This window comes from Anas platyrhynchos, chromosome 1 (assembly GCF_047663525.1).
Source record: "Anas platyrhynchos isolate ZD024472 breed Pekin duck chromosome 1, IASCAAS_PekinDuck_T2T, whole genome shotgun sequence".
NCBI classification, from domain to species: Eukaryota; Metazoa; Chordata; class Aves; order Anseriformes; family Anatidae; genus Anas; species Anas platyrhynchos.
Genome location: NC_092587.1, coordinates 63,773,661 through 63,798,367, shown reverse-complemented (window position 1 = coordinate 63,798,367; position 24,707 = coordinate 63,773,661). Strand labels below are relative to the sequence as shown.

At 49.0% G+C, this 24,707-nt stretch overlaps 1 protein-coding gene across 3 annotated transcripts in view; it reads right to left on the bottom strand.

Annotated features, from left to right (window-relative positions):
• The window catches only part of B4GALNT3 (beta-1,4-N-acetyl-galactosaminyltransferase 3), a 52,887-nt gene that overhangs the window by 11,861 nt on the left and 16,319 nt on the right, over positions 1–24,707 (bottom strand). The window contains exons 1-11 of one of the 3 annotated variants that reach the window (XM_038169697.1): positions 15,648–15,675; positions 11,432–11,535; positions 10,687–10,764; positions 5,465–5,560; positions 4,856–4,946; positions 3,928–4,028; positions 3,510–3,577; positions 2,878–2,956; positions 2,357–2,423; positions 756–899; positions 234–343 (exon numbers count right to left, since the gene is read on the bottom strand). In XM_038169697.1, coding sequence (XP_038025625.1) covers positions 234–343; positions 756–899; positions 2,357–2,423; positions 2,878–2,956; positions 3,510–3,577; positions 3,928–4,028; positions 4,856–4,946; positions 5,465–5,560; positions 10,687–10,764; positions 11,432–11,535; positions 15,648–15,660 — 951 coding nt within the window. In that variant the 5' untranslated portion in view covers positions 15,661–15,675. Of the gene's footprint in view, positions 1–233; positions 344–755; positions 900–2,356; positions 2,424–2,877; positions 2,957–3,509; positions 3,578–3,927; positions 4,029–4,855; positions 4,947–5,464; positions 5,561–10,686; positions 10,765–11,431; positions 11,536–15,647; positions 15,676–24,707 lie in introns of those variants that run through there. The other 2 variants (XM_038169692.2, XM_038169708.2) reach the window with 2 other exon arrangements.

Below are 24,707 nucleotides of genomic sequence, written 5' to 3'. Positions count from 1 at the left end.
CTCTGTAGGACACACACACACTTGTACCCCAGTGGGACCAGTGAGCAGCACGTAGCACCCATCTCCCTTCTCTTCCCATTGCCCTCTGGCACGTACTGGGATGCTGAAGACCTGAAGAGCAGATGGTCAAATCTGCCCAGGAGCTTCAGATGGGTGGCCCATGGTTAATAGGGTCTCCCTCCTTCCTTCTCTCATCCCCTTGAGCAAACACCAGCTCACGGAATAAAACTTACAAACTGGAGGCCCTGGTAGCGCTGCAGAGGAAACCCATTCACCAGGTAGCTGGGCTTGTAGGGGCAGTCTGGCAGGGCTCGGCGCAGGCGGGACTTGCTGAGCAGAGGCACTGAGAAGAAGAAACAGGTTGGCAAGCATTGCTGGAGGGACCCTGCTGCAGCTGATGCATGAGCATAGATATTTCTGGGCCTGCTGTCTATTTATCCATGTGAAATGCTATCAGATACATACAGCAAAGCAGCTAGTACAGTACATTTATTCACATTGCTCTACAGCACTTAGACTAAAATATGCTTGGGGACATTGTGTGAGCTGGACTCTTAAAAAAAAGAGGAGAAGGGTTTACTCTGTGCTTTGTCTCTTAAGAGTGGAGGATGTTGCATGCTCCTCCTCTCTTCTGTGCTGGGGAGGAAAAGGGGTGGCCTCTGACAGCCACGGCATAGGAGGACAGCCTCTGTCAGCTGTTCTGCACGTGCTGGGGCAGGCTGCAGCTCCCTCCTCAAGCCCTGTGCAAGCCTCACCTTTGTAAAGAGTGTCCCGGGGGTCAGGCTTCAACATGTCAGCGGGGTGTGCCTTGCCGCCCGCGCTGTCGGCAGGCCGGCTCGCGTGGCTGGCCAGCGTCTGCGGGATGTGCCCGACCTCGTCCATCTTTAACAGCGTCTCGTCTAGAAGCCAGAGAGAGAACGGAAGGGGGAGGAAGGGCTAACTCGTCCCCTGTCTCCAACAAAGCCCTTCCCCAGAAACCTGAGAAAGGGAGGTTTCTCCTGTGCTGGAAAAGGAGCAAGACCCTGGGGTAAGGCCAAGGAGGTTGATGCTCCAGCAGGGGAATGGATGCCCACAGTAAGCCAGGAGCAATGCGAAGCTTAAGCTCAGCACTGGGCATTGGTTATGTTTTTTTCTTGAGCGCTGCTGCCAAAGGATTGCATATCTCTGCTGATCTGGCTCTGAAATGAGCAGAACTGAATAAATATCTTAGAAGGAAAGGCAACATGCTGCCAAGGGCATTGGGGTTACTGTCAGCAGCTTTTGGGTAGAGAATAACACAGGAAACCCATATAATGTGTGGTACAGCCAAAGGCTGGGGTCGAAGAGGGAGACAATGTATGGGCAGAAGGCACCAAATAAAGATAAGACTGAGACTTGAGCACTGTGCCTGCCATGAGAGGATCTTATGGGCTGTGAGCCACCTCTTCTACAGGGAATTAATAAGCAGAAAAGAACAGAAGAAAAAAGAAAGGGGACAGAAGACATGACTGCAGACCTAGTCCTGGCCAAATGGTGGGTTACAAAAATGCAGCAGCAGGCTGTAATCTAAGACACTGCAAACAGATGTCTGGATTACATCAGGGAGTCTCCCATCGGCAAAAGTGTTAGCATAGGAAAAAAAACACCACCACAGAAATGTTGGAAGGCAACAGTGGTAGATAGGGAAAGGGGGAATGTTGGCAGGGGAAAGTGATGCTGACAAAGCTAGATAAGGGAAGGCAGGACTGAGGAGCTCCTTAACTGATAAAGGCATCACTTGATGTGCTAAAAAGGGTTTTTAAAACAGGAGGGACTGGCCTGATGTTCTTGCTGCAATCCTGCAGCAACTTGAAAAGACTTGAAGGGGGCACAGAAAAAAGCAGCAACGTCTGATACCACTAGATGTATCCCATTGTGTCCCATGTCCTGAGAGAAATTTGCTGGACGTCAGTGAAATCAGCAGCCCCTTTGCCCTAGTCACGTCCAGCTGCCAGAGCAACCCCATTGCTCCCATGCTGTGGGCTCCACATTCTCCTAGCTCTCTGCACAACAGGCAGGCAACCTCCACCCTGTAATCTCTCTCTCACATCTCAAACAGTTTCCTTCACCCTTGCAGACTCTCTTCTCTTTCCTTCCTTCCTGACTCTAGATTTCCCTAAAATAATGCTCCAATCCTTCTTCCAATTCTCCTGTATTTAATAACGAGTCACACACTCATGTCCAGAGGTCTCTCTCCTAACCTGCCTCTACTTCTTTCATGTAGTGATCTATATACATGGAATTTGGCTGGCTAGACTGTGATTCACGGTGAAACACTGATGATAAGTTTTGGAAGAATGGGGAGGTGCTCAAGGAGACCTGTGGTGAAGATACTTACTAGCAAAAAGGGAGAGGTATTGGGAGTCAATGACTTTGAACTTCACATCTGGGTCATTCAGTCTCCACTGGAACAGAGAAGCACATTGAAACAAGGAGTTTATACATTTAGCCAAGCCTAGACAAAAGGAATAAGCACACGCTTTTTGTTGTTGTTGATGTTTTTTCACCAGGTGGGCTCACAGCTTTCTCCTTCTTACTATGACAATCTACCTAACAGCAAAAGACTCGTAATGAGCTGAGATCCCCCAGGACTTGTTCAAAGCAGGAAAGGACGAAGAGCTGCAATAGAGACCAGAGGGAGAGCAGAACTGTCCCAGACAGAGAAAATGGTCCTGACACAGCCAGGATTATCCCACAGAGAAGCAGGTAAGGACTCTGGAAGGGATTAGATATATATCCCGCAAAGAGGAGCTGGGGCCTAAGAAGGAAGGAAATCATTACAAACTTCATTCCCAAGCTCTGAGGGGACGAACACCCCAGTGCCATTTGCACACAGCATGGCCATTTTCATAGACTCACTGCTACTTCCACATGGTCTGTTCCTTTGTCATCCTGCTTGTGCAGCACCTCAAAGTAGTACCTGCCTGCAGCTGACAACCTGTGAAGAACAACACGTCTGTCACCAACAGCATTAAGGAACATTTCTTAGCTTGTCAGCAGACAATGAGCGGAGAGCAACCGCGCCCACGAACCAAACTAATTCTCAGGGCGAGCAGGGATGGGGCTGCCAAGAAAATCCAGCTGCCGACAGCTAGAGAGGTAACTTCCCTCAAGCACCTGGAGCACTTCAGACCCTTCTCAGTAACTCTGAAAAACTCCCTTTCAGTCTCATCTGCTGGGTTTTGGCCTCTGGGAAACCTGGCCAGTTCCAAGGCAGGAAGCTTAGGGTACAGATTGTAAAAAGAAGTCTGAATTTGCTGACGGCTGCTACCTCCAGGGAAGAAAAATTCCGTGTTGCCTTTCTGCAGTGAATCAGCAAAGCAACTGGCACAGGTATGGAAGCCTCACTTCAGCTTTGGTGACATCCCAGAGCATTGCCTTTCTCCACATTGCTAAATTCTTCAGAACAAGTCTGTGTTGTTTTCCCCTTTCCTTGTCATTTCCTGGCCACGTGCAAAGGTGGCTGGGAGTGAGGGACTCTGCTCACTCACCTCACCACCTTTGACTGCTGGCTCCGAAATTTTCCAAACTCCCCTGGTGCTGTCCACTCCTTCCCTGTCTGTGAAGAGACAGAAAATGCTGTAATTAAGAGGAATTTCTTCCCTGGTTACTGTGATGGAGCAATAAATAGGGAAAATTGAGCTGCTTCTCCTGGTAAGTCGTCTGTGAGATTCACAACCTGTGAACAGATTTAAGGTCTGTAATCATGAACCTGGGGCTGCCAGCTGCAGTGCCAACTGCCTTAGGTTTTGTCACGTTGTATTTGTCTGGCAACTGTGGCAGTGGTGCCTGTAGCAGGGCAGGAAAAGAAAATCGACTAGTCCAAGGTGGCATGTTAGACAGGAAAGCATCCATCCCCACAGAAACTTTCAAGCCTTTGTGGAAGCAGCCACGCAGCGTGCACTGTACCTTGCCTACGCTGGCCAGCAGCTGGAGGCCAGAGGTCTTTTCATCCGGACTCAGCCAGAACTCGGCGTTGTCATCCGCAGCAATGGCAAACTGAAACTCCCCTGTCAAGAGACGGAGGGAGTAAGTAGGGCTCTGGGGTAAGGGCTTGTACACAGAATGGAATATGCTCCTCTAAGATGCTGTCCTTACCCTTTTTTTTTCTGGTGATATCAGGCTTAGCCTTTGGACATTAACCTCGCCCCTTTTGACCTTTCTGAATTCTCTAGTTCTGTGATTAAAAACCAAAAATCACTTACAGGTGCAGCTGGTCCCTCCTGCACTGGCTTCACCTGACATCTAACCTGGAAAGCTAAGAAGTCTATGCAAGGTCACCCTTGTCTTTGTTCCCAGAGCAAATGTTTTGTGTGAAAAGCCACATCTGAATGGAGGAACGTGCATGTGGTGCCATGAAGGGAGACAGAGACGTTTGTGTCTGGCTGTCCTGGCCAGGCTACAGGGATGGCAGTCGAGGGCCCAAGGACCAGGAGAAAGGGGCGAGTGTTAGCACGCTGCCCTGGGCAGAAGCACGTAGCTGGGTGACACAGACAGTGTTCATGCACCCAGGGAGCAGTAGGAACATGATCAATGTCACGTACAGTCCTGTGCATGTGAGGGAGGGAAGAGAAGCTTACAGGCCACTCGCACCTACATACACGTCATGGGGCTGTGCACTCACAACGGCATCGTTTCGTAGCTATCACTTCCAATCTGTTTTCTTACGTGCTACTCCTTTCCACCCTACAATGGAGGCAGACGTGCTTCATCCACACCAGGGCCACAGCTAGCTGGGCTGCATACATGAGGGGCCTCATGCCTGGTGGGTGAGGGCAGCCCTGTGCAGAGCCAAGCAGGGACACAAGCAGTGGCACAGCAGCCTCAGGGCCCTCACCGTCAGTGAAAGGATGCAGGTAGCCAAATATCCGGAGACCGTAGTTGGTCCATTTCGGGGACACTGCCAGTTTCTTCAGTGTAGTTCGTGTCTGAAATGGAAGGTGAAAAAAAAATAAATAAAAAGATGTGATAGGAACAAGAGGGGAGAGAAGCGGGGGGGGGGACAAAAAACGTGCAATAAGTGGGTAGAGGGAAGTATGAGGTTTCTTTTGGGGGAGGATGGGGGATGGTGTGTGGTGGATGCAGTGGGAAAGAGCAGGTGAGATGAGAGAGGAACTGGAGCTGCTCAGGAGAGGGAAGAGCCGCATGGGGGATGCCAGAGAGATGCTGGGAATGGGATCTGGCATTCATCAGCCACTTGGAGGGAGAGCACCGAATGCAGGGCTCCTTCACACCATATCCCAGCTCTGGCAGGCCAGCAGGGACAAAACGAGCCTCCTTCCCAAGGGCCACTGAACCCCTGTGAAAGCTTCTTGCTCCCCCAGGGGCAGGAAGAAAGAGGAGGTGATGGAGAGGGATGGGGACAAGATGTGAAGGGAGCGAGGGTGATCCAGATTGGAAGCAGAGCTAGAAACTGTGAGACAGAAGCTGCTGGGGTCTTACTCACGTGGGGGTAGAGGGGGAAGTGGAGGTTCTTCCTGAGCTGCTCGGTGGAGCTGCCACACCAGTCCTCGAACACGTGCAGGTTGGCCTGGCCCTGGAACTGGGGGGCAGAAGCAGGGCACCATGAATTGCCGTGTCCCCATCCCCCTGCATCCTTCCCACCTCCCTCCCCTGCCCTGCCAACCTCAGCCCCTGTCCCAGCACTGGAGGGCTTGTGAGAGAGAAGAAAGCTGCTGCGGGTCCGGGGCTGGGCCAGCTGACAGTCTGAACAGCTCCAGGGAGCTGTGATAATGCCAGGGAGAGCCCAGTTAAATGGCTGGGGCTCAATCTGGAGCCATCACGAAGGTGTGAAAGCAGAGACCAGTGCTGTGAGGTCTGGGATATGCTGTGGCGTGGCAGCAGCCATAATGATCCAAGCAGGGAGACTGTAGGGTCTGACGTCCTCCATGGAGTTATTCTGGGCTCCTGCACCATTTCAGGGCAGTTTTCCCGACCCATGGAAGAGGGGACACCCTCAGGAGGGGATTTGGCAGACCTCCTCGAAGCCTGTCTGCTAGGTGAAGCTCAGGGAGGACAGCGGGGAGAGGCAACTGTTCTGGGAGACGGATGTATGAGCAGGGTAAGGAGCAGCAGCACATGGACAGTGTGGCCTCTGCGTGCCCACAGGGACACAGAAATGCTGACAGGAGCTGGGATTCAGACAGCAGAGGAGGGTGTGCAGGGGTGGCTGTCCCCGCTACCCCACCAGCCCCACGGGGAGAGGCTTTCTGTGCCTGATGGGGACCTGCACCACAGATCTGCTGGGAAAAGCCTGGTGGCGTGGCTGCTGTGGGATTGCAGCTGCGTGCTCCTCGAGGAACAGGCTTTATTTTGTCACAGCCAACCATAAGGGAAGGGCTGGCTGCCTCCCAGGGCAGCCCGGGCTCTCTGCGTGCAACCAGCGGAGCGGGATGCTGAAACCTTCCTTGCGGGGTTGGCATCCAAAAGCGGAGAATAAATAAGCTGGAGACTGTACAGGCAACCTTAGATGGGGAAATGCTGAAGAAAGGAATAGGTTGCCTTGGGACTGGGGAGGTTTTCCACAGCTGTCTTGCCTATATAAGGAGCTACAGAGCCAGCCAAGGCTGAGCGAGCAGGGCTTGGAAACATCTGAATAGCACCCAAATGTCTACAGATGGCAGCAAATTTCTAGTTTTGGTCACGGAAGTCTCTCGAGCAGGGCTGCAGCAGCGTGGTGGAGGAGGATCTAGCCCCTCCATGCACTTCTAGCAGAGAAACCATTTCGCAGAGTTATTTCTCCCAGGACAGCAGGTTGGGGTTTGGTTCTGTAATAAACTGGGGCCTGAAGGAAGGACGTGGAGCAGACTTGGCCAGGCCCCAGCTTATGCAGTAATGCTCTTTGTGAGCTGTGGGCTTTAGTCATGCACGTGAAAATCATCTCCGCGTGCCAGGCAAAACACATTCATAACCACTGCTGCTCTCGAGTGGTCTCTTGTCAGCCTGCTCTCGCTGTCGGGGCTTGGCTGATGTCTGGATGTCCCTTTTGTTCCCCACCGCCTCTGCTGACATCCCTCAGCCCACACTCTGCCCATTGGGCAAGAGAAAAAGCAGAGGGACAAAAAGCAGATGTAATTTCCCCAAGTGATGCTGCACAGAATGAGAGAGGAACTGCGCAGAGGGCTCAGGGCAAGGGCTGTAGGCAAGAGAAACTTGGGGCTCTGCAGGGAGCTGCGATACGAATCAATCACTGCCAGCGTGACACCGACTTGGAACCTAATTGCTGGTCAGTCCCATGCACCCTGGTGAAATCCAGGTTCATACCCAAGGGTCTTACACTGTTTTCTCCCCCAGATCAAATAACAATTGCTGTTTCTTGTGGAACATGAGCTGAGATGAACAAGCTGAGCTCCCCCAGCTAGTCTCTGCCAGGAATCGAGCCTTGCAGCAGTGGCTCTGTTGCTATCCACAAGAGATGCTGTTTTTTCTTCTCAGAGCACTGTTTGCACACTGCAGATAGCAGCCTCAGATCTCTATCAAATGCAGCACAACACTCCCACACCGTGGACAGGCTGGTGCTGTACTGCCTTCCTGGCAAAGACACCCAGGAGATGCTCCCGAGACTCGGGGCTGTAAGGGAGCTAAGCTGGCTTTGGAAAGGGGTAGCCCAAACACCAAAGCAGGTCTGTACGAGGGAATTCCCAAAAGAGTGCCCGGATCTGCTCCTTTGCAGGGGAAAATTGGAGCAGTCCCTCCTAATGCGAAACTTTACTGCAGAGTTTTGGCAGTGGGCAGCCTAGTAAAGGTAAGGCAGACAGCCCTGCACCAAGGGCTCTGTCAGTGCTGTGAGAGATTTCTAGCTCGACATCCCCACCTCCAATGTCTTTACAAAGGCACCTAAGAGGAGTTTCTAGCAGGAGCTAACGTGACTGCTTCATTTTCCTGTACTCACAACATTTAGAAATAATTAACTGGTAAATAGTAAGCATTTCTTGCACATATATAATCTTAGAACGGCTCGGGTTAGAAAGGACCTGAAAGATCACCCAGTACCAACCCCTGCCAGGGGCAGGGATGTAGTTTCAGTCTTTTCTAAAGTGTTTCTTCTCCTATTCTGCAGCAGCCTACTTTACTGTTTCCTCTGAAGGGGAAAAGAAGAATGTTATTGACAGATACATGCTGGCTGCCCAAAATGCTGCTCTGGAAGTGAAAACTGAGCTATGCTTTAATTTTAGGCCCCCAGGAGTCATGAGTGCAGCAGCTGTTTTGAAACCCTATCACCTCTGTGCCTCCAGCTCGCCTCATGGCTGCCCAGTGCAGGCAGCTGAGAAATTCCTCTGTTTGCTATTTGGGTCCCTTCTGGAACAGGCAGAAAATAATCTGCTTGGGGTGTTTGCTGCAGTTTGCAGCAATAAATGACACCATCATTCACCATCCATGCACAGAGCTCCTGAGAAACATCGACAGACTTTTTCTGAGTTTGATTCCCCAGCTTGCATCTGATTTCCAGAGGATTTGAAAGTTACAACCCAGTAAATAACAAGTTAAGTTGTCCTTCTCCCCATAACAGCATCTGCTTTGGAAATTTTGGACAGACTTGCTTGGCCAGCACCAAGAATAGAAGCCCAGGGGCTGGGCCATAAACGGGAGCTGGCATTCGCGGTCTGTGCCTTCCCATCCAGAGGCTCCTTCTGGCGCTTGGGTCCCTCCCTTCCAGCCCCACCTCCCCATTGCTTATCTCCACCCTGCTAACACAGCAGCGTTGCAAGAACCCAGCTGGGATCCAAAACGGCCACGGGTCATGCACCAAGGGCACTGTTGGCACAGCCCATGTGCTCCACGAGCACGTCCCCGGGAGCTGTTCTTCCCCAGGAGGTCTGGGCAGGTCAATTCCCCTGAGCACAGCGTCATGGGCACGCAGCGAGGAGCGCCAGGAGCCCCAGGGAAGGAGCAGAGGCTGGTGCCATGCTGGGACAGGATGGGGAAGTGAGGTCTTTCCTAATTTAATCCTGGCCAGCTTTGGCATCTCAGAGGCAAATCAGCTGCGTGCAACCCCAGGAATGCACAGCGCCGGGGACGATAAATGCGGCACAGAGAGGGCCTGAGCCGGGGAAGAAAGGCGACGTTGTGCTGCGAACCCAAACTCCCAAAGCTGAGTTCATAAGCCTCTTCTGTGTCCGCAGGGTGGCTGCTGCCCCTCCTCCTGCCCGGGCCAGCTCCCCCAGCTGGGGGACGTTCAGCAGCAAGCAGCTGGGCTCTGCTGCGAGCTCTGCAGCCACTTGTGGGAATCCGTCAAGATGAGGCAGTGTGTAACACTTTTAGGGGTTCCCTGCATGTGCACTTTCCCACCACATTATCCACATCTGAAGATTCAAACCACCCGTTTCATCTCCTGATACCGAAAGAGGAAAACTGAAACCTGTCCTCCTCTGGTCACGCTGGCTGTCAGCACTCCCTACGACCCTGTTAATTATTCACGTTTGTCAAGAACATACCTCTGTTCAAACGAAGCCCAGCTCCATGACCTGTGGGAGGCAAACTGCCTGCCCTCGCCCCAGGATCCAGGATGCAATTAAGTGCTTCGAGATGCTGCCGGGAGGGCACAATGGGATCATAGGCCCCAGGTAATTAATTTGGGCAGAGTTACAGGAAAACTTAATCCCTGGGTCAGGAGAAATGTGCGCTTTGCTCCCCAACCTGCAGCAGCAGCCCTCCACCTGGCAGGGCTCTCCTCCCCAACAGGGAGCAGTGTGGGACCAGGCACACAGCACCTTCACAGGCACATCCCACCCCAAGTCCTGCCCCTTCCCCTGCATTTCTAACCCACCACAGCTGGCAGATTTCAAGGCTAACAGGCTTTTGAGACATCTCCAGGAGGTGGAAATCAGAGCCAACAGGCTAAGCCTGTGCGAAGCAATGGGGATGCCACGCTGAGCCTGTAGTGCCCGGTGCTGTGGGATGAGGGAGCAGTAAATGCACCATGTCAGCCCTGTGTGCTGCAGCAGCCTTGGCCCTAAGTGAGCTCTCCATGGGCCCACTTGCCTGGGAGGCAGCCCCTTCTAATTGGTGCTGGTCTCTAATCACCTCGAGGAATTTAGGCAGCTGACTCCATTAGCCAAATGCCCCCTGGCTGGTGTCCCTCTCATTATTGTCAGGCTGCATTGCTCCCTTATCTGAAGAGGAATGGCGAGATAAGGGGACAGCAGAGGAAAGAATAAATGAGGCGTGAAAGAAACAAAGGGAACATTTGCCCCAATCTTCAAGGGTCACCAGTGAAGGTCTCGGTTCATCAGAAGTGTCAGTGAAGTGGAGAGACCTCTGTGTACAGCGAGCAGGAGTTGGGTAACACGCAAATGCCAGAATATGAGCGTAGCATAGCCTCTGCGTGCCACAGTCAGGTGTTTGCTTGTTGAATACTTGGCCCTGTGCACTCCCAGATCTGAATAAACCTCACCTTTTGGGGACAGCAGACTGCCTGCTCTCAGGGAATTATGGGCAAGTGCTTGATGCCTAGATGGCTGGGAAAGACGCCTAATTATCAGGAATCTGGACGCTCCTGTCTTTCAAGATGATTACTTGGGTCTGTAAGTGTCATTAAGCCAGGAGGGAGCGATAGGGAATGGACTGTTAGCGAAGCAAATGCATTTTCAGGCAGAGGTCCCTCCCTTCCAATCTCACAGGTCTCTAACTACAGCTCCCTTGTGCAAAAGGCTGGGGAAACGCACAAACCTCTGGCATCCATGGGACGGGGTTGCCCACAGCTGCATAATTCGACTTATTCCTTCCACCTCTTTGATGCTCCTGGTTCTGAAATACAAGGAGAGGACAATCAAAGTAACCTGACAAGTGACCAGGTACTGACAGCTACACAATAAAGCCTGAGTCTGTATGCAAGAACGTGTGAGACAAGAAGCAATTTCCCATAACTATTCCAAGGAAGAGGCTGGCCACTGGAGACACGGGGGAATGCTCCTTGGCTTTCTTGACACCATCTTTCCAGAGTTCCCCATTAAAGGGAAGGGATATCAGCACTTTATAATGGCTGCTAGCACAGAGCTAAAACTTAGGTCATTATCCCTTATATTTTATTTTTTTTGCCCACCCTCATTTCAAAGGGTCCAAGCAATAGTTCTTCCAAGCAATAGTTCTTCCAACACTTCCTTCAGACAACAGCAACAAGATGTACTTCGCTGGAGCACTACAACTTCTCTCCTGACCTTTTATTTCTGCTTCCATCTCTTCCTGTGCCACATACCCAGCCAGCTTCACATCACCACTGCAGCTGAGCACGTCTAAAATAACTCAATTGACTACAGTGGAGTCTTTGTACACTCGCACTGCTGTGAGCCAGCTCAGATTTTGCTCTCTGGCATGCTCTCCTTTCTTCACGTAGAGAGAGCTGTCTCGTGGGGCCACCATGAGAAAGGAAGGCTTGTCCTCCCAAATGTTCAGAAGATATCCCGAGTCTCCTCACCTGCTGTCCCATCTTCTGACGATAGTTAAACGGGAGGCTTGGGTCCCCACCCGGGATGTTTGTGTCTGCCAGAGCCTTAGCCAGTTCCCTCCAGTCTTCATATCCTGCACAGAGGAAACAAAGAGCTGTCAGAGTACAGGCTAAAAAAAGAAGCTGCAGCAGTAACCAGAATAAAGTGGTTGGTCCCTCTTTCGGCTGAGAGACCTCCAACACTCTTGCATCACCCAGAAGAGACCAGGAGTTTATGTGACATGGAGCTGGCAGGCTGACACAAAGAGAGAAAGAGAAATCACCTTTGTCTTCCTCAAAAGCTCTTCCCTTCTTCCCTTGTTCTTATTAATTTGTTGTATTCAAGATTTGTCATAGTTCTAAAATGTATTTCAGAAATTTCAATAATCATCACAGGACTGGGAACCTCTTTGTAGATCCTTCAAACCATCCCATTGGTCAAACTAAAGATGACCAATTTTTTAAACTAAGAATCCCAAAGAAAAAAAAAAAAAAAGACAATAACCAGATTCCAGATTCCTAATTAGTTCAACCATCAAAAAATATTATTCTGATTATGCACCTTTTCACATAATAAAAGTTTTCAATCTTCTTTTCTTGAAGGAAATACTGAATGACCACAAAGACCAAACCTGATAGGACATTCAGCTGTAACACCTAAAGTACTAGCACTGATGTTCACTACGTAAGTGAAACCAGCTTTCAGGTTCAACTCAGCTTTACCCCCCTCCCCGTCTGCTTGAGACAGGACGTGGTTTGGGATCCATCTGCAGCTCCGTTGGCCTCCTTGCTCTCCCGAGGGACAAAGACGAGCAGATGCAGTGTGTATAACCTTGTACCTCTGCATAACCACCGTCGGTACCACTAGCAGGAGGTGCTGGTGAGCACAGCTCATGCCTCCCAGCAGCGTTACGGTGGCTCATGCCATGTGGTTTTTGGAGCTGCTAAACATTTTGGCATTGAGTCAGCAACTAACCAACCTGCCAGCAGCTCAGCGCTGTGCCCACAGCACATCAGAGCTTAACTGCAAAGAGCACAAGTGCCCAAGCTTCCACCAACACTTCTCCCAGGCTGGTAGCAGAGCAGCTCAAAATCCACGTACTGCAGAGCAGAGCAGGGTGCATTTACAAGTGACATGATTTAGATCAGCTCAGTTGAGACCAAAGCAAACCCAAAACAACCCCAGGAATTAGAGGTCACAAATGATCCCTTGACAGCTTCCCTGCCTCATCTGTGTTAAGCAATTGGCCTGTTATTGCACCTACAAAGTTGCAAAACACTGGTAGCTTGTTCCTGAAGCTGGGTGCTGCAGTGTCTGACAAAGGTGAGTAGAAAGCAAAGGTGTTGATCCTGTCCCCCGTGGTGTGTGGAAAAAAATGGGGCAATTAATGAAAAGAATGTGCAAGAATTGTGGAAAATGTGAAAGTAAGTAGTCAGAGATGCCACTGAAGAGACAAGGCTCAGGGGCAACTCAAGTGCCCTGCTCTTCTGACACGAGTGTTGGTTTAAGTGTTTGGTTTTGATTCAGGCCCTGATAGATGCTGTTCAGCCACAAATTTCTGATCGGGGTCTTCCCACCAGCGGACTCTGAACTTACAGGGTTAGTCAAAGACTAAAAATGTGAATATCAATTTTGATCTTCTGCATATTGTTTTTCGGTCAAATAGTCTGGGAGTCTGGGTGAGTAATCTACTGATTAATGCAGCTAAGCATATCTCATGCTTCAGAGATTGCCTGTCATGGGAAAGGAGATTTCTATGTCTCCACATAAAACAGCATGTGAGAGCTTCCACCTTGTTCAGAGCAATGAGGCAGAAACCACTGTTTCCAAATGTCCTGCAGTTGGACGTACAGTCCCACTCGCAATGGGGCTGGAACAGGCTCCGGAGCTGACATAAAGTTCAGTGCTCACTGCTTCAAAGGCTCATTTTGCTCTTGGGAGACAGGGGCACACGTTCCTCAGAGGAGAGAGCCAGAAGAGTGGGCCTGGCTGGATCAGACAGGAAATAAATAAAACTCGAAAGAAAAGAAAAAAAAAGTGAATAAAACAGTGAGTTCACTGTTGGAGACTCATTGAGGGAAAAAGACACCAAGAGAAGCAGTTCTTTCTCTTTTGCAGAGGGGAGAGATTATTTAATTTTGTTTTTAAACGCAGAACTTTGCCGATCTATGCAATAAGCTCAACATGAGATGCCAGGAATCAGCCTCTGCTGGAAACAGGATGCTGGCCACCACTGCCTGCCTTTTGGGCTGGTCCTCCACGGTGACTCCTGGGCTCGTCTGCGCTCAAGCTCCTACACACGACTGGCATGGAGCCCACCTCGGAGCAAACACAGAAGCTTGGCTGGATACAAGTGCCAACAGCTGACATTTCTCTGGCCCTTGGAAAAGAGAAGAAAGGGGGGCAAATCTCTGTGTTGTACAAATATTTACCTAACGCTTACATCAGCCAAACGCAGAAGAGACAAAACAGCTAGAAATTAATCTGGAGGTAGCGTTCTCCTTGCTGGGTAATTTGTACTTTGGCAGGCTAATGCCCCGACGTGGTAGGAAATGAATTTCAGAAAATAATAGCATAAACGCTCCCCTTAGAGAAAGTTCCTGGTGCTGCAGCTCTTCGCTGAAAGGTTGTCTTTTCCACCTGGGGATTTCCATGGAGTATCCCTGGAGGTAAACCTGGCTTTCCTTGCTAGGAGGAGGGAGGGAATGATAGAAAGTAGGAGAAGAGACAAAGCTCCTTCAGCATCCTGCAACCAGAAGACCTGCTGAAGCCAACTGCTGCCTGAGGGAACAAAGATGGTCTGCTCGCCAGCTCCCTGAGGAGCAATGAGATGTTCTCAGGGGCTCCGTGAAAGGGTAGAAGGGTGGACAGGTTCATGGCAGTGATGGAGAGGAGGGAAGCCCTGACCCTCTCAGGTGAGCAGCTTTCTCTCCCAAGGTTGATATTTGAGTACCCTGCTGTTGCTACTGCTGCTGACATAGCTGCAAACGCTACCAACGCCCAGGTGCTCGCCAGCCCTGCTGTAGCCAGGCTGAATGCTTTCGCTCGGCAGCCTCAGGTAGCAGCAGGTCCACGGGGTGGTTTGCTCGGGAGGCTTTTTCCTTCTGATCTGACACCATCCTGCTCCTCTGCTGCTATAGGGACAGGGCCAGAAGGAACCAGCAGGTGTAAGGCAGGGGCTTGTTCTTCATCACCCACACTGTCCAGCAACCCCCCAGCGTGGCATGACACTTTAACCCTCTGTTTGGTGATCCTATTTCTCCTCTCCCCTTCTGGCTGGATTTTTGCAACTTGCTCTCATCCCAAGGGATGTCAGTGTAGTTAGAGGTCTTTCCTGGTGTTATTCCTGGCTGAACAGGGAAGCAGGGGCAGTGCCCAATACCCCCAAATATTACCATTAGGTGCCTTGAACACGTAGCAGTCCAAACCATATTGGGGAAGTTGCCTGAATGTGACACAGGAGCCGAACTTGAAGCTATCTGCAGTCTCTCACATGCAAATACATCAAGCCTCCTGCCTTGAACACAAACCTCACCTCCACCTCAGTCACTCCATTTAGCTCATAGCCTGCTCACAAACGCAGTGCGCTGGGAGTGCTTTCACCCTGCTGCCTGAGGCTGCGGCTTACAGACTGGCAGATCCTGGGGACACGCTGCCACACCGTGCTGTGCATCGCATCCCAGGCAGCATGGTGTCACAGCTGCAGCCTGATAGCAGCCAGCTCCTGGTCACCTGGCCGAGGAAGTGCTGCATCACGCTCTGGGGAAGCAACGCCAACCTCCTGGTCTACCGCACACACGTCTGAGGTCCCCAGACATCAAGGGTACGAAGCACGAAGATGAGGTGTGAACTGACCTCTTGAAACTGAAATGCGGGGGAAGGATGAAGTGAAAAAGCACAGCTGATGGTTTCTGGCCACGGGGTTAAGGGAAGGTTAGGGCAGATCATGAATCAAGGGCAGGGAGGCAAAGAAACTATTAAAAGAAAAAAAATCATTCAAGCATACAGCTTGATCAAGAGAGATTCTCTCTGGTTACTTATTTAAGTCAATAAAAGCCATAGGCAGTGAACTCCTTGCCTTCAGATCAAGATCAGAACAGCTCTCCTGGAGTTAAAAGGAGTTAGAAAACCAGTTGTTGCAGAGGGAGCCCGGCAAACCTTCCCATTTCTGGTTATCACAGCACCCCACAAAATACAATTGCTGACCTTCTTCAGGCATAAATCACGAGTCGGAGACAGCTTGTGCAGACAGGAATTACTTCATCCTTCCTCCAGTTACATCTCTTACTCACTGCGTTGCGAAGGTGCATGGCTTTGCTGCCCATCAGTCTGCAAATTCTGAGATCACGCTGCGGAGCATCAGAAGTACGTGGGGTATGCACGAGAACAAGAGGGAAAATGAGCAGCTGTAACAGCCCAGGGCACTCATGCAGTCTTACCTGCAGACTTACATGTCAGGTAACACCTTGCTGCTCATGCCTTCTAGTTATAGGAGGAGTATTTCATATGGGAAGGAGGGAACTGATAGGCAGTGGCTGGGACACAAGCTTGTTTTGTGGAGGATAAAATTCACATCTTGCCTCTGCCCCTAAAATTTTCCATTGCTTGAGTTAAATCATGGGATATTCCTGTGCCACAAGATTATCTAGCAAATATTGCTTACCCCCCGTGAGTCCAGCAGAAATGCACACATGGAGATGCAATGCTGGATGTGAGTCAGACAGTCCACGTCATCACCACTGGTTGCACTACCCTTCAAAATTACAGGACCGAGCTCATAGATTGGCTCCAGAAATGCCACACGTTGCAACCTGGTGTATGCTAGAATAAACTGACTCCTACCACGCTGCTTATGAGGGAAGAGATGGAGGGGGGTACTTTGAATTTCAGCGAAAGAACATGGACCCAGCAGAGAAGAAGAGCACCTACTGCCTTTTTTAGGAACATATGATGGAGGCTGTGATTTTGGCACTGCTAACCTCCACAACAACGGGGCAAGAAACCCTTTTTACTCTGCTTCTCTTTGGCAGTAATCCACGGGTCATCTTAACCACTCAAAACACACGCAGACACTTTCAGATAATAAAGTATTTGTTATCAACATTATACCCGTAATAGCCGTGCAATTAAAGTCGTAAACTGCTGGCAAGTTCGGAGCACGTGGCAGTCGTCTTGCTGCTACAGCGTGCTTGGCCCCGAGAGGTCATGCTGCTGAGGCTGGCTCTGTGTATGCCTCCTTGTAAGACCTGGCTGTCAAAAGCAAGCAGTCTCTCACTTTTTACATTGTTTGTGCATCGTGCTCTGCAACAGATTTTTCAAAACAGCCGCAGCTCACGTTAAAAAGAGCAGCTTCCAGTCACATGGAGATTAAAGGCATTTGAGTAATTCACATTACGGTATTGCAATTAGGGAGCCAGGCTTTCACCAGTCATTGTCTTTAAAACATGGGATTTGCATCAAAAACATCTACTGACGGAGATCAGGATGTTTGGCTTGCTTGAACTACAATACTTGCAGTGCTTGTAAAAACTGGCAGGTTGACAGAAGGGCACAAAATCAGGTGTCTGCATATAAGTCTAAATTTTTATTTTTATTCCTGCTCTTAAGATCAAAATCATTTTCTATTTTGTGGACTCCATTTCTTGCCTTTTTTTTTTTTTTAATGGTAACATCTGACTTTATTTTTGGAACAAAGATACCTTTAATCTTGGAACATCTACATGGGTTTCTACCAATTCACTGCCAGTGACCACATCCTCAGCTGCTGACTCACACTGCAGCTCTACATACAGTCTGGCTTCTTTTACAAACAAAAAAAAATAATTAAAAAGATCCCTCTCTGGCCCTCGGGGTGACTGGCATGAAAAGCAGATGTTCCACCTGGTTACGATCAGTGCAAGTGGTGTTCTTGGCCCTCTCCCCTTCGTCTGCAGGCATCGGTGAGGCCATGCCCTTAGAGACACCAGAGGCAACAAAGGCTGGTTCTGCTGTGGTAACAAGTTAATTAAAGCTAGCGTTTGCCTCCATATATCACCAGCTCAGTGGGGCAAATCATAGGCACTGCACCCAGAGACAGAACTGGGAGGCTTCCTACCCACTTTTATTGCCACGTACAGTGTTGTCATTAGCAGCAGTAAGAAATCCTTGCAAAAAGGAGCACGCTTCTGAATGCTTTCAGCCACCAGCTGATCTGCTCTTTTGATGCTCCTGGTATCTGAATAAACACAATGGAAGCAACATATGTGTGAGGCTTCTCTCCCCTGAGCACCGGGAGGTACCTGCAAAAATAAATAAAGAGACTGGCAATTCTATACTCTGCGATCTTTGCCATCTCATTTTCTTTTTGCAACATAATTGTGCACAAGGAAGTTCAGCAAGTCATTCACATAGCTTTCAGAAAGCTTTGAATACATTTTTCTCAACTGATCCAAACACCGCAGCATGCTAACACTGCTCAAAGAGCTTTCCAAGGGTTTTTTAATATAGGAGCTGTCTAGGATGTGAAGCTGAATGCCAGCTGTGCCTTTGAATCAACCTTTCTTATTCCTTCACAGAATATAGCTAACCCATTATTTCTTCTATGTTGGGTGAAGATTTTCACAATGACTCAACAGCTTGCCACTGCTTCCATGTAGATGCAGCATTCCCAAAATATCTGCTTGCTGCTTGATTTTCAGTCAAGGTCTGTGGAACTTTGCACTGTAGAAAATGTCTTCCACTACTGCCATTAAAATATATATTTATATATATTTCTCTACTGCCATTTATATTTGCCATTTCACTCAAGATCACCGTTGCCATTTTCTTCCCCTGAATTCATCTCGAAGGCAGTAATTCACTCCAGCTCAAATGTGTTGCTTCTGTGCTCTCTGTGGCCAATGTTATTGTCCTGAACAGTGTGGTTCAGAGGTCACTGCCTCCAGTCACCTTTGGGACAAGACACAAGAGTGAAGGAAGAGAGGAATACAGACAAAGAACAAGCTGGACGAACATCCACCAGGAATGGTGCAGGTAGGGTTGACCTGACTTTAAGAAAAGGAAGCAAGCTCAAGAGGCACTCTTGAAGACCACTCCAGAAATATGATTTCTTATCAAATAATATATTAATATATATTATATATGTATGTTATTTTTATATATATATATATATGTAAATGTATGATATCAAATGCAGAGATGTCCAAACCAGATACCACTTTGTGTTGGGGAAAGGGAGAGATCTTCACCTCCAGCCCAGGAGAGCAGGGCAACCTGCAACAATAAAGGGAACTAGGAACACAGCTGATGTGGAGCACAAAATGCTTCTCCCATGACTCAGAAAAGCCTGCTATGAACATCACAGCACAGAGACTGGGCCACTGGTGCTCAGGTACACTCCAGGCTCCTTGCAGCCACCCACAGTGGGAGAGCTCAGCTCCCAGTACCAAGCCATCAGACAAAATGGGAACAACTCTACAGAAAAGTTATGAGATGGGAAAAAGCAAGAATAGAGTTAGAACATCTGGAAACAGTACAGAGTGAGACTTCTTTTCCTGCAATAAGGACTAGCTTCATCCTCATATTAACAGTAAGCAAATCATCTAAATAACAAAGAGGAATTGATGGTGCAGTGGTTGAGGTATGCTTCGGTACTCATTGGCAGGTACACCAGAATAGAGACTATCTGAAGCTGGAATTTTGAGTCAACTGAAGCCCTTCTTCTAATGTTAATGGGTTTTAAATGAGGCTGTAGGACTACTCCAAAAATTTCAAGAACTTGGATGCAATCCCTGTGGGCAAGCTTACTTCCTCGATTCCAGTGCAAACCTCAGAACTACAGCTTCTGTTCTAGCTTTGCACATGGTCAAGTGCCGTTTAAAGTGGCAGCAAAAAGCAACCGGAATTTCAGGATAATCTTCAGGAATGTCTGAAAATCCTCATCAAAAGGTGGAGAACACCAAAAGCTTAATTTGGCCTTAAACCCTAAATGCCAGCTTTCATCTCTCCTTGTGAAGGATGTGTGTCCTGAACCCACCACTAGCCCTGTTTAGCAAAGGAGCTAAATTTGTAAGACTGTCCTCTTCCCTCTGAGTCATCAAATTCTGCCTGCTAGCCAGAGCAGACAGACATGCAAGACGGACTAATGATTTGACGTGTTACGGAAAATCCTAAATATCTATGCACTATGCCTTAAAAAACCTATTAAGCCTCTGAGTGCTAAGGGGCATACTCAGGCTCCTCCAGGACACAGGCTCATAAATCCCATGGACGAAGCAAGCTGCCAGCCCTCCCTCCCTCTGGGCAAAGACTCAGCATGAAACGGGAAGGGCTGCAGGGCACAGACACTTATTTCTTGGCCGCCTTCATTCACCCAACAAGGGTTGCTATGGGGAAGAGCCGTGGCTGCGTACAGCCTCTTTACAGAGCTCCTACCCGGTGATGTAGCGAATCCAAACCACCAACTCCTGAAATACCGCTCCTCCTCTTCCTAGGCCAAATCCCACACCGGTGTCAAACCAGCCTGCGCAACACGCCTGATGAAAATCACGAGGAATGCAGGAACCAGGAGGCGTTCAGAGAGATGCTCGGAGTCCCAGCAAGAACAAACCTGGAGCCATTCCCAAACTGGGACGTGGCTGAAGCTTTCGGAGCACAGGCTGCGGGGCCACTGCTTTCCACAACAGGTCCCTGCGGCCATCAGGTGGCCCTGAGGGCTTCCAGGAGGTGATCTTTCACCTGGAGGGGATGGCTGGGTTAGGCACCTTGGAGCAGGGGCTGCCCGCATTACAGAGCTATCCCATTTCAGCGGAATGTTTAACCAGGCGACAGCTTTCTACCAGAGTAATAAAATTGCCCTGCTGGCTGCTTAAGGTGGCTTGCAAGGACCGAGCGCAAAGTCGCGGCTTTCTTTCAAAGGGGTCGGAAATTTCCATAGGACAAGGAAGAGGGGTTCCTACTGCCCTGCCCTAGTCCAGCGAGTTCCTAATGAACTGAAGGACAACCGAAGCCGTAGCAGCTATCCAGTCTGCCTTTTGTGCAGCTCAGCACAGGAAATTCACACAGTAATTCCTGCGCTAGCTCCAGAATAAATATCCAATGAAAACACGGACTGACGTTGGTTATTTACACACTGACCTGAGATTTCATCCAAACTCTGTTCTCAGTCCCTTCACTAAGTTTTACTGACCTTTTCCACAGGCTCTTGGTACGATTCCTGCTGAGCTCCACCGACTCTGGTCGACTCCATTCCAGGAGGGGATGAGTGTACCACCTTATACAACTTAACCACATACATGAAAATACCCATTTCTAATGTGTTCTGCCAAACCGAAGGGGAGTGAAAGCAGCTGGCCTCCTTACTGCATTTAGCCCAAGGACTAGTCATTAAATCATTTGTCCTTTGTGTGCCACTGACCCTAGTAACTCACAGAGCTCCAGGTTATGCGCTGGTGGAAGAGCATCGGGCCTCAGCTCCAGTGCCCTGAAAAACTTCAGTATGGTTTATAAGCTATGTGATGTTTTATGTGAAAAGTTCCCAATGCTGTATCTCCTGGGATGGAGACGAGGACTGTGTGTGCATCTGGCTTTTTGGTCTTCACAAATAGCCCAGGGCAGTCCATTCTTGATTAGTCTTTTAATCCACTTTTTCCCCTTGCTAATACAGAAACGCAGGATTGCTGAGGTTGGAAGGCATCTCTGGAAGTCATCTAGAACAAACCCCTGCCCAGAGCAGTCACCTACAGGGCCACTTCTAGTCAGGTGTTGAATACCTCCAAAGGCAGAGACTTCAAAACCCCGTCAGGTATTTGTACACACAGATAAGATCTCCCTGAGCCTTCTCTTCTCCACACTGAACAGCCCCAGCTCTCTCAGCCTCTGCTAGTGTGAGAGGCTCCATTTCTGTAATCATGTTTATGGTCCCTGGCAGGCCTCACTTCAGCATGTCTGTGTCTCTCATCTGTGGAGCCCAGAACTGGACAGAGGGCTCCAAATGTGTCTCACCAGGACTGAGCAAAGGGGAAGGATCATCTTCCTCAGCCAGGTCTAATGAAGCCCGGGAGGCTGCTGGTCTTTGCTGCAAGGGCACATCTCTGACTCACAATCAACTTGGTGTCCACCGGCACCCCATGGTCCTTTCCTGCTCCAGCTGGTCAGTCCCCAGTCTACTGGGGCACGGATTTATTATTCTCAGGGAGGAAGAACTTTGCATGTCCCTTTGTCGAACTGCAGAAGGTTCCTGCCAGCCCATTTCACCAGCCTGTTGCAGTCCCTCTGGATGGCAGCACAAGCATCCAGTGTATCAACCATTTCTCCTGGTTTTATATCAACAAATTTGCTGAAGGTGCACTTTGCCCTATTGCCCAGGTCACTAATGAAGATGTTAAACAATATTTGCCCCACTGTCACTCCCTGGTGTACACAAGAGATTGGCTTCCAGCTGCATTTTGTACCACTACACATTTGTTTTCTTCCAGTCCTCATCGACCTCCGCCAGTCACGACAAACATTCAGCGATGATCTAGAGGGGCCTTGCAGTGACACAGGCCAGCTTTGCCAGCACTCGTGGGTGCAACACATCAGGTCCCAGGGACTTGTGCCTGTCCAGTCAGCTTAAATGTTTCCTAACCTGATCCTCCTCCACCCAGGGTAGATCTTCCTTGTGGTCTTTCCCTCTGGCCTTAGGGGCTTGGCATTCCTGAATACCAGTTTTACCAGGCTCACATTTTCCCTTGTCTTCGTTTTTGATACTGATATACCCGTAGAAGTCCTTTTTGTTGTCCTTCACATCTCCCTCCAGATTCAGATGTGCTTTGGCTTTCCCAACCCTACCCCTGCACATTCAGACAGCATCCTAGCTGAGCTGACCCTGCTGCCACCTCCTGCACACTTCCTTATTTTGTTTGAGCTTAGTCAGGCATATCCATCTATGAAGACCTTCTGCCACCACTGCTTCTCTTCCTCCATGCTGGGATGGAGGTTTCTTAAGTTTGGAGGAACTGATCCTTAAAAAAACACCCAGTTCTCCTGGATCCCCTGCTCTCCAGGCCTATCTCCCATGAAAATCTTTAAGACAGGTCCCGGGGCATGGTAGTCTGCTCTCCTGAAGTCCAAGGCTACGATCCTGCTTTTTGCCCTGTTCCAAGTTAACTCTGACCTGTTTGCCACATGAGGCAAAAAGCAGCCGTGAAAGCAATTTTAAACCAGTCATCGCAATACATTGATAACTCTGAACTCCAAAAGTTTACAGCTTAACTGCTTTTGCAAGTTCTGCCTGTAAATACCTGGAAAGTAGAAGTCCCAATGGAAAGTACTGGGATTTGAGCCAAGCCACACATGTGCCTTTTTAAAGCCTGTCCTAAAATGGCCATACAATTACCTACTTTAGAGTTTCCAGCATCACTGTGAACCTTTCTTTCTCTGCCTTTCTGTGCTCTCAAATACTTCATTGCCCCATTATAAATCCACCTTATCCACAGCAAGTTTCAGATCTGTGATCAAGAGTCTTTGTGATAGGGAAAAATGAGAATAGGAGGACAAAAGAGAATAGATTAAATGATACAAGGAATAATGAAAGGTCTTGCAAGCTAAGTTTAGTACTTATGTTCTCTCAGTATTTATGAGATCCTGATTTTTCATTCAAATAAAGCAACCGCAGAATAATATCGAGGTTACCACATCAGCATTTCACAGGATTTAGAAAACTTGGAGCAGAATGTAAATCCTGTTTGCTGCAGGATATTAGGGCTTTGTCTATTTTATTTTGTAATACACACAACTGCCACTGTTAGACACACTGTTCTACTTGGATGATTAATGCCAAAATGAGGCAATTAGATTCTAAGCAGCCTATTGTCTGGGAGCTTATCCATCCACCCGAAACCTCCCTGTTGTGATGCAACACACTAAACAGGTAAACTGGAAAACCAAAACAAAATTGTTCACCTCTGTCAGGTTAATTTCTTTATTGCTGTGCCTGGATCTCAGCGATATTTGCGCCAGGAGGACAATCTGGCTTATTACATGAAATGAAGTTGGCACAAGTTCTGAACAGCCCAACAAGTCACTCTCAAGCCTTTGTTCTTTTGGCTGACACCATGAATGTATATCATACATATAATTTTTATTTGCTTTTAAGGACATGGTGTACCTCACTGACTGTCCCAGTGCCTGACCACCCTCTGGGTGCAGACCCTTTCCCTAACCCCCAGCCTGACCCTCCCCTGTCCCAGCTCCATGCCGTTCCCTCGGGTCCTGTCGCTGTCCCCAGAGAGCAGAGCTCAGCGCCTGCCCCTCCGCTCCCCTCGTGAGGGAGCTGCAGGTGCCATGAGGCCTCCCCTCAGCCTGCTCTGCTCTGGGCTGGGCAAACCAAGGGACCTCAGCCCCTCCTCATACTTCTTGCCCTCTAGACCTTTCACAATCTTCACAGCTTTCCTTTTCAAGACTTCATCACCTCGCTTTCTAAACCACCAAAAACAGCAAGGATGAAGAGGCTGATGCAGAGGGTCTGTGCACTCAGGTTCACATGGACTTGTTATTGAACTGCTAGTGGTCCTATCAGAAACATCAAGCCCCCGGGCACTCTGATCTTCATTAGAAATAAAAACCAAAAAGCTTTCTAGTGAAACAAAACGGTTTTCATCTAGGGATCTCTGAAGCTAGCAAAGTCTCCCTGGATTTAACTTCAAATGCTTCTAACTTTGCATAATTGGGAAATGTCAGAGCAACGTTTTTACGCATCTTCATATACGATCAAAAGCACAGCTGACAGAAAACCAGATGAGACACACAGCATGCCCCAGGACCCTTAGAGAAATCTGGTTGCTAAAGCATTCTGCTGCTGTAAGTGACCCTTGTGTAGGGATGCCCTTGATGAACATCTCTAACTATTTTGCACCATCTCATATGAAAGAGTTTAATTAGTAACTTTATCCCTGTTGCAGATGTTAAGGAACAGTTACAAGAAACACGGAGAGCATGCATAATTTTCCACTGAACTTTACTGAAATTTTTAGGATGCTTCTAAATTTGAGTCCTGTACTTAACCCTAGAAACTCCTAAAGGTCTTCTTCACAAAGACAGAGCCTGCTTGTGCTAGCAATGTAGCAGGGACTCTGTAAAGCTAAGCCCTCATGCAGCAACACTTCAAATGACAGGAAAAACATCCCAGACAAAACACTATCCTAAAATTATTAGGACAGGACAGAGATCACAGAAGAGGAAAAAAATGTGTTTTTTTTTTCTTTCTTTCTACCAACTCTGCAATAAAAAGGTGACTATCCATCTTCT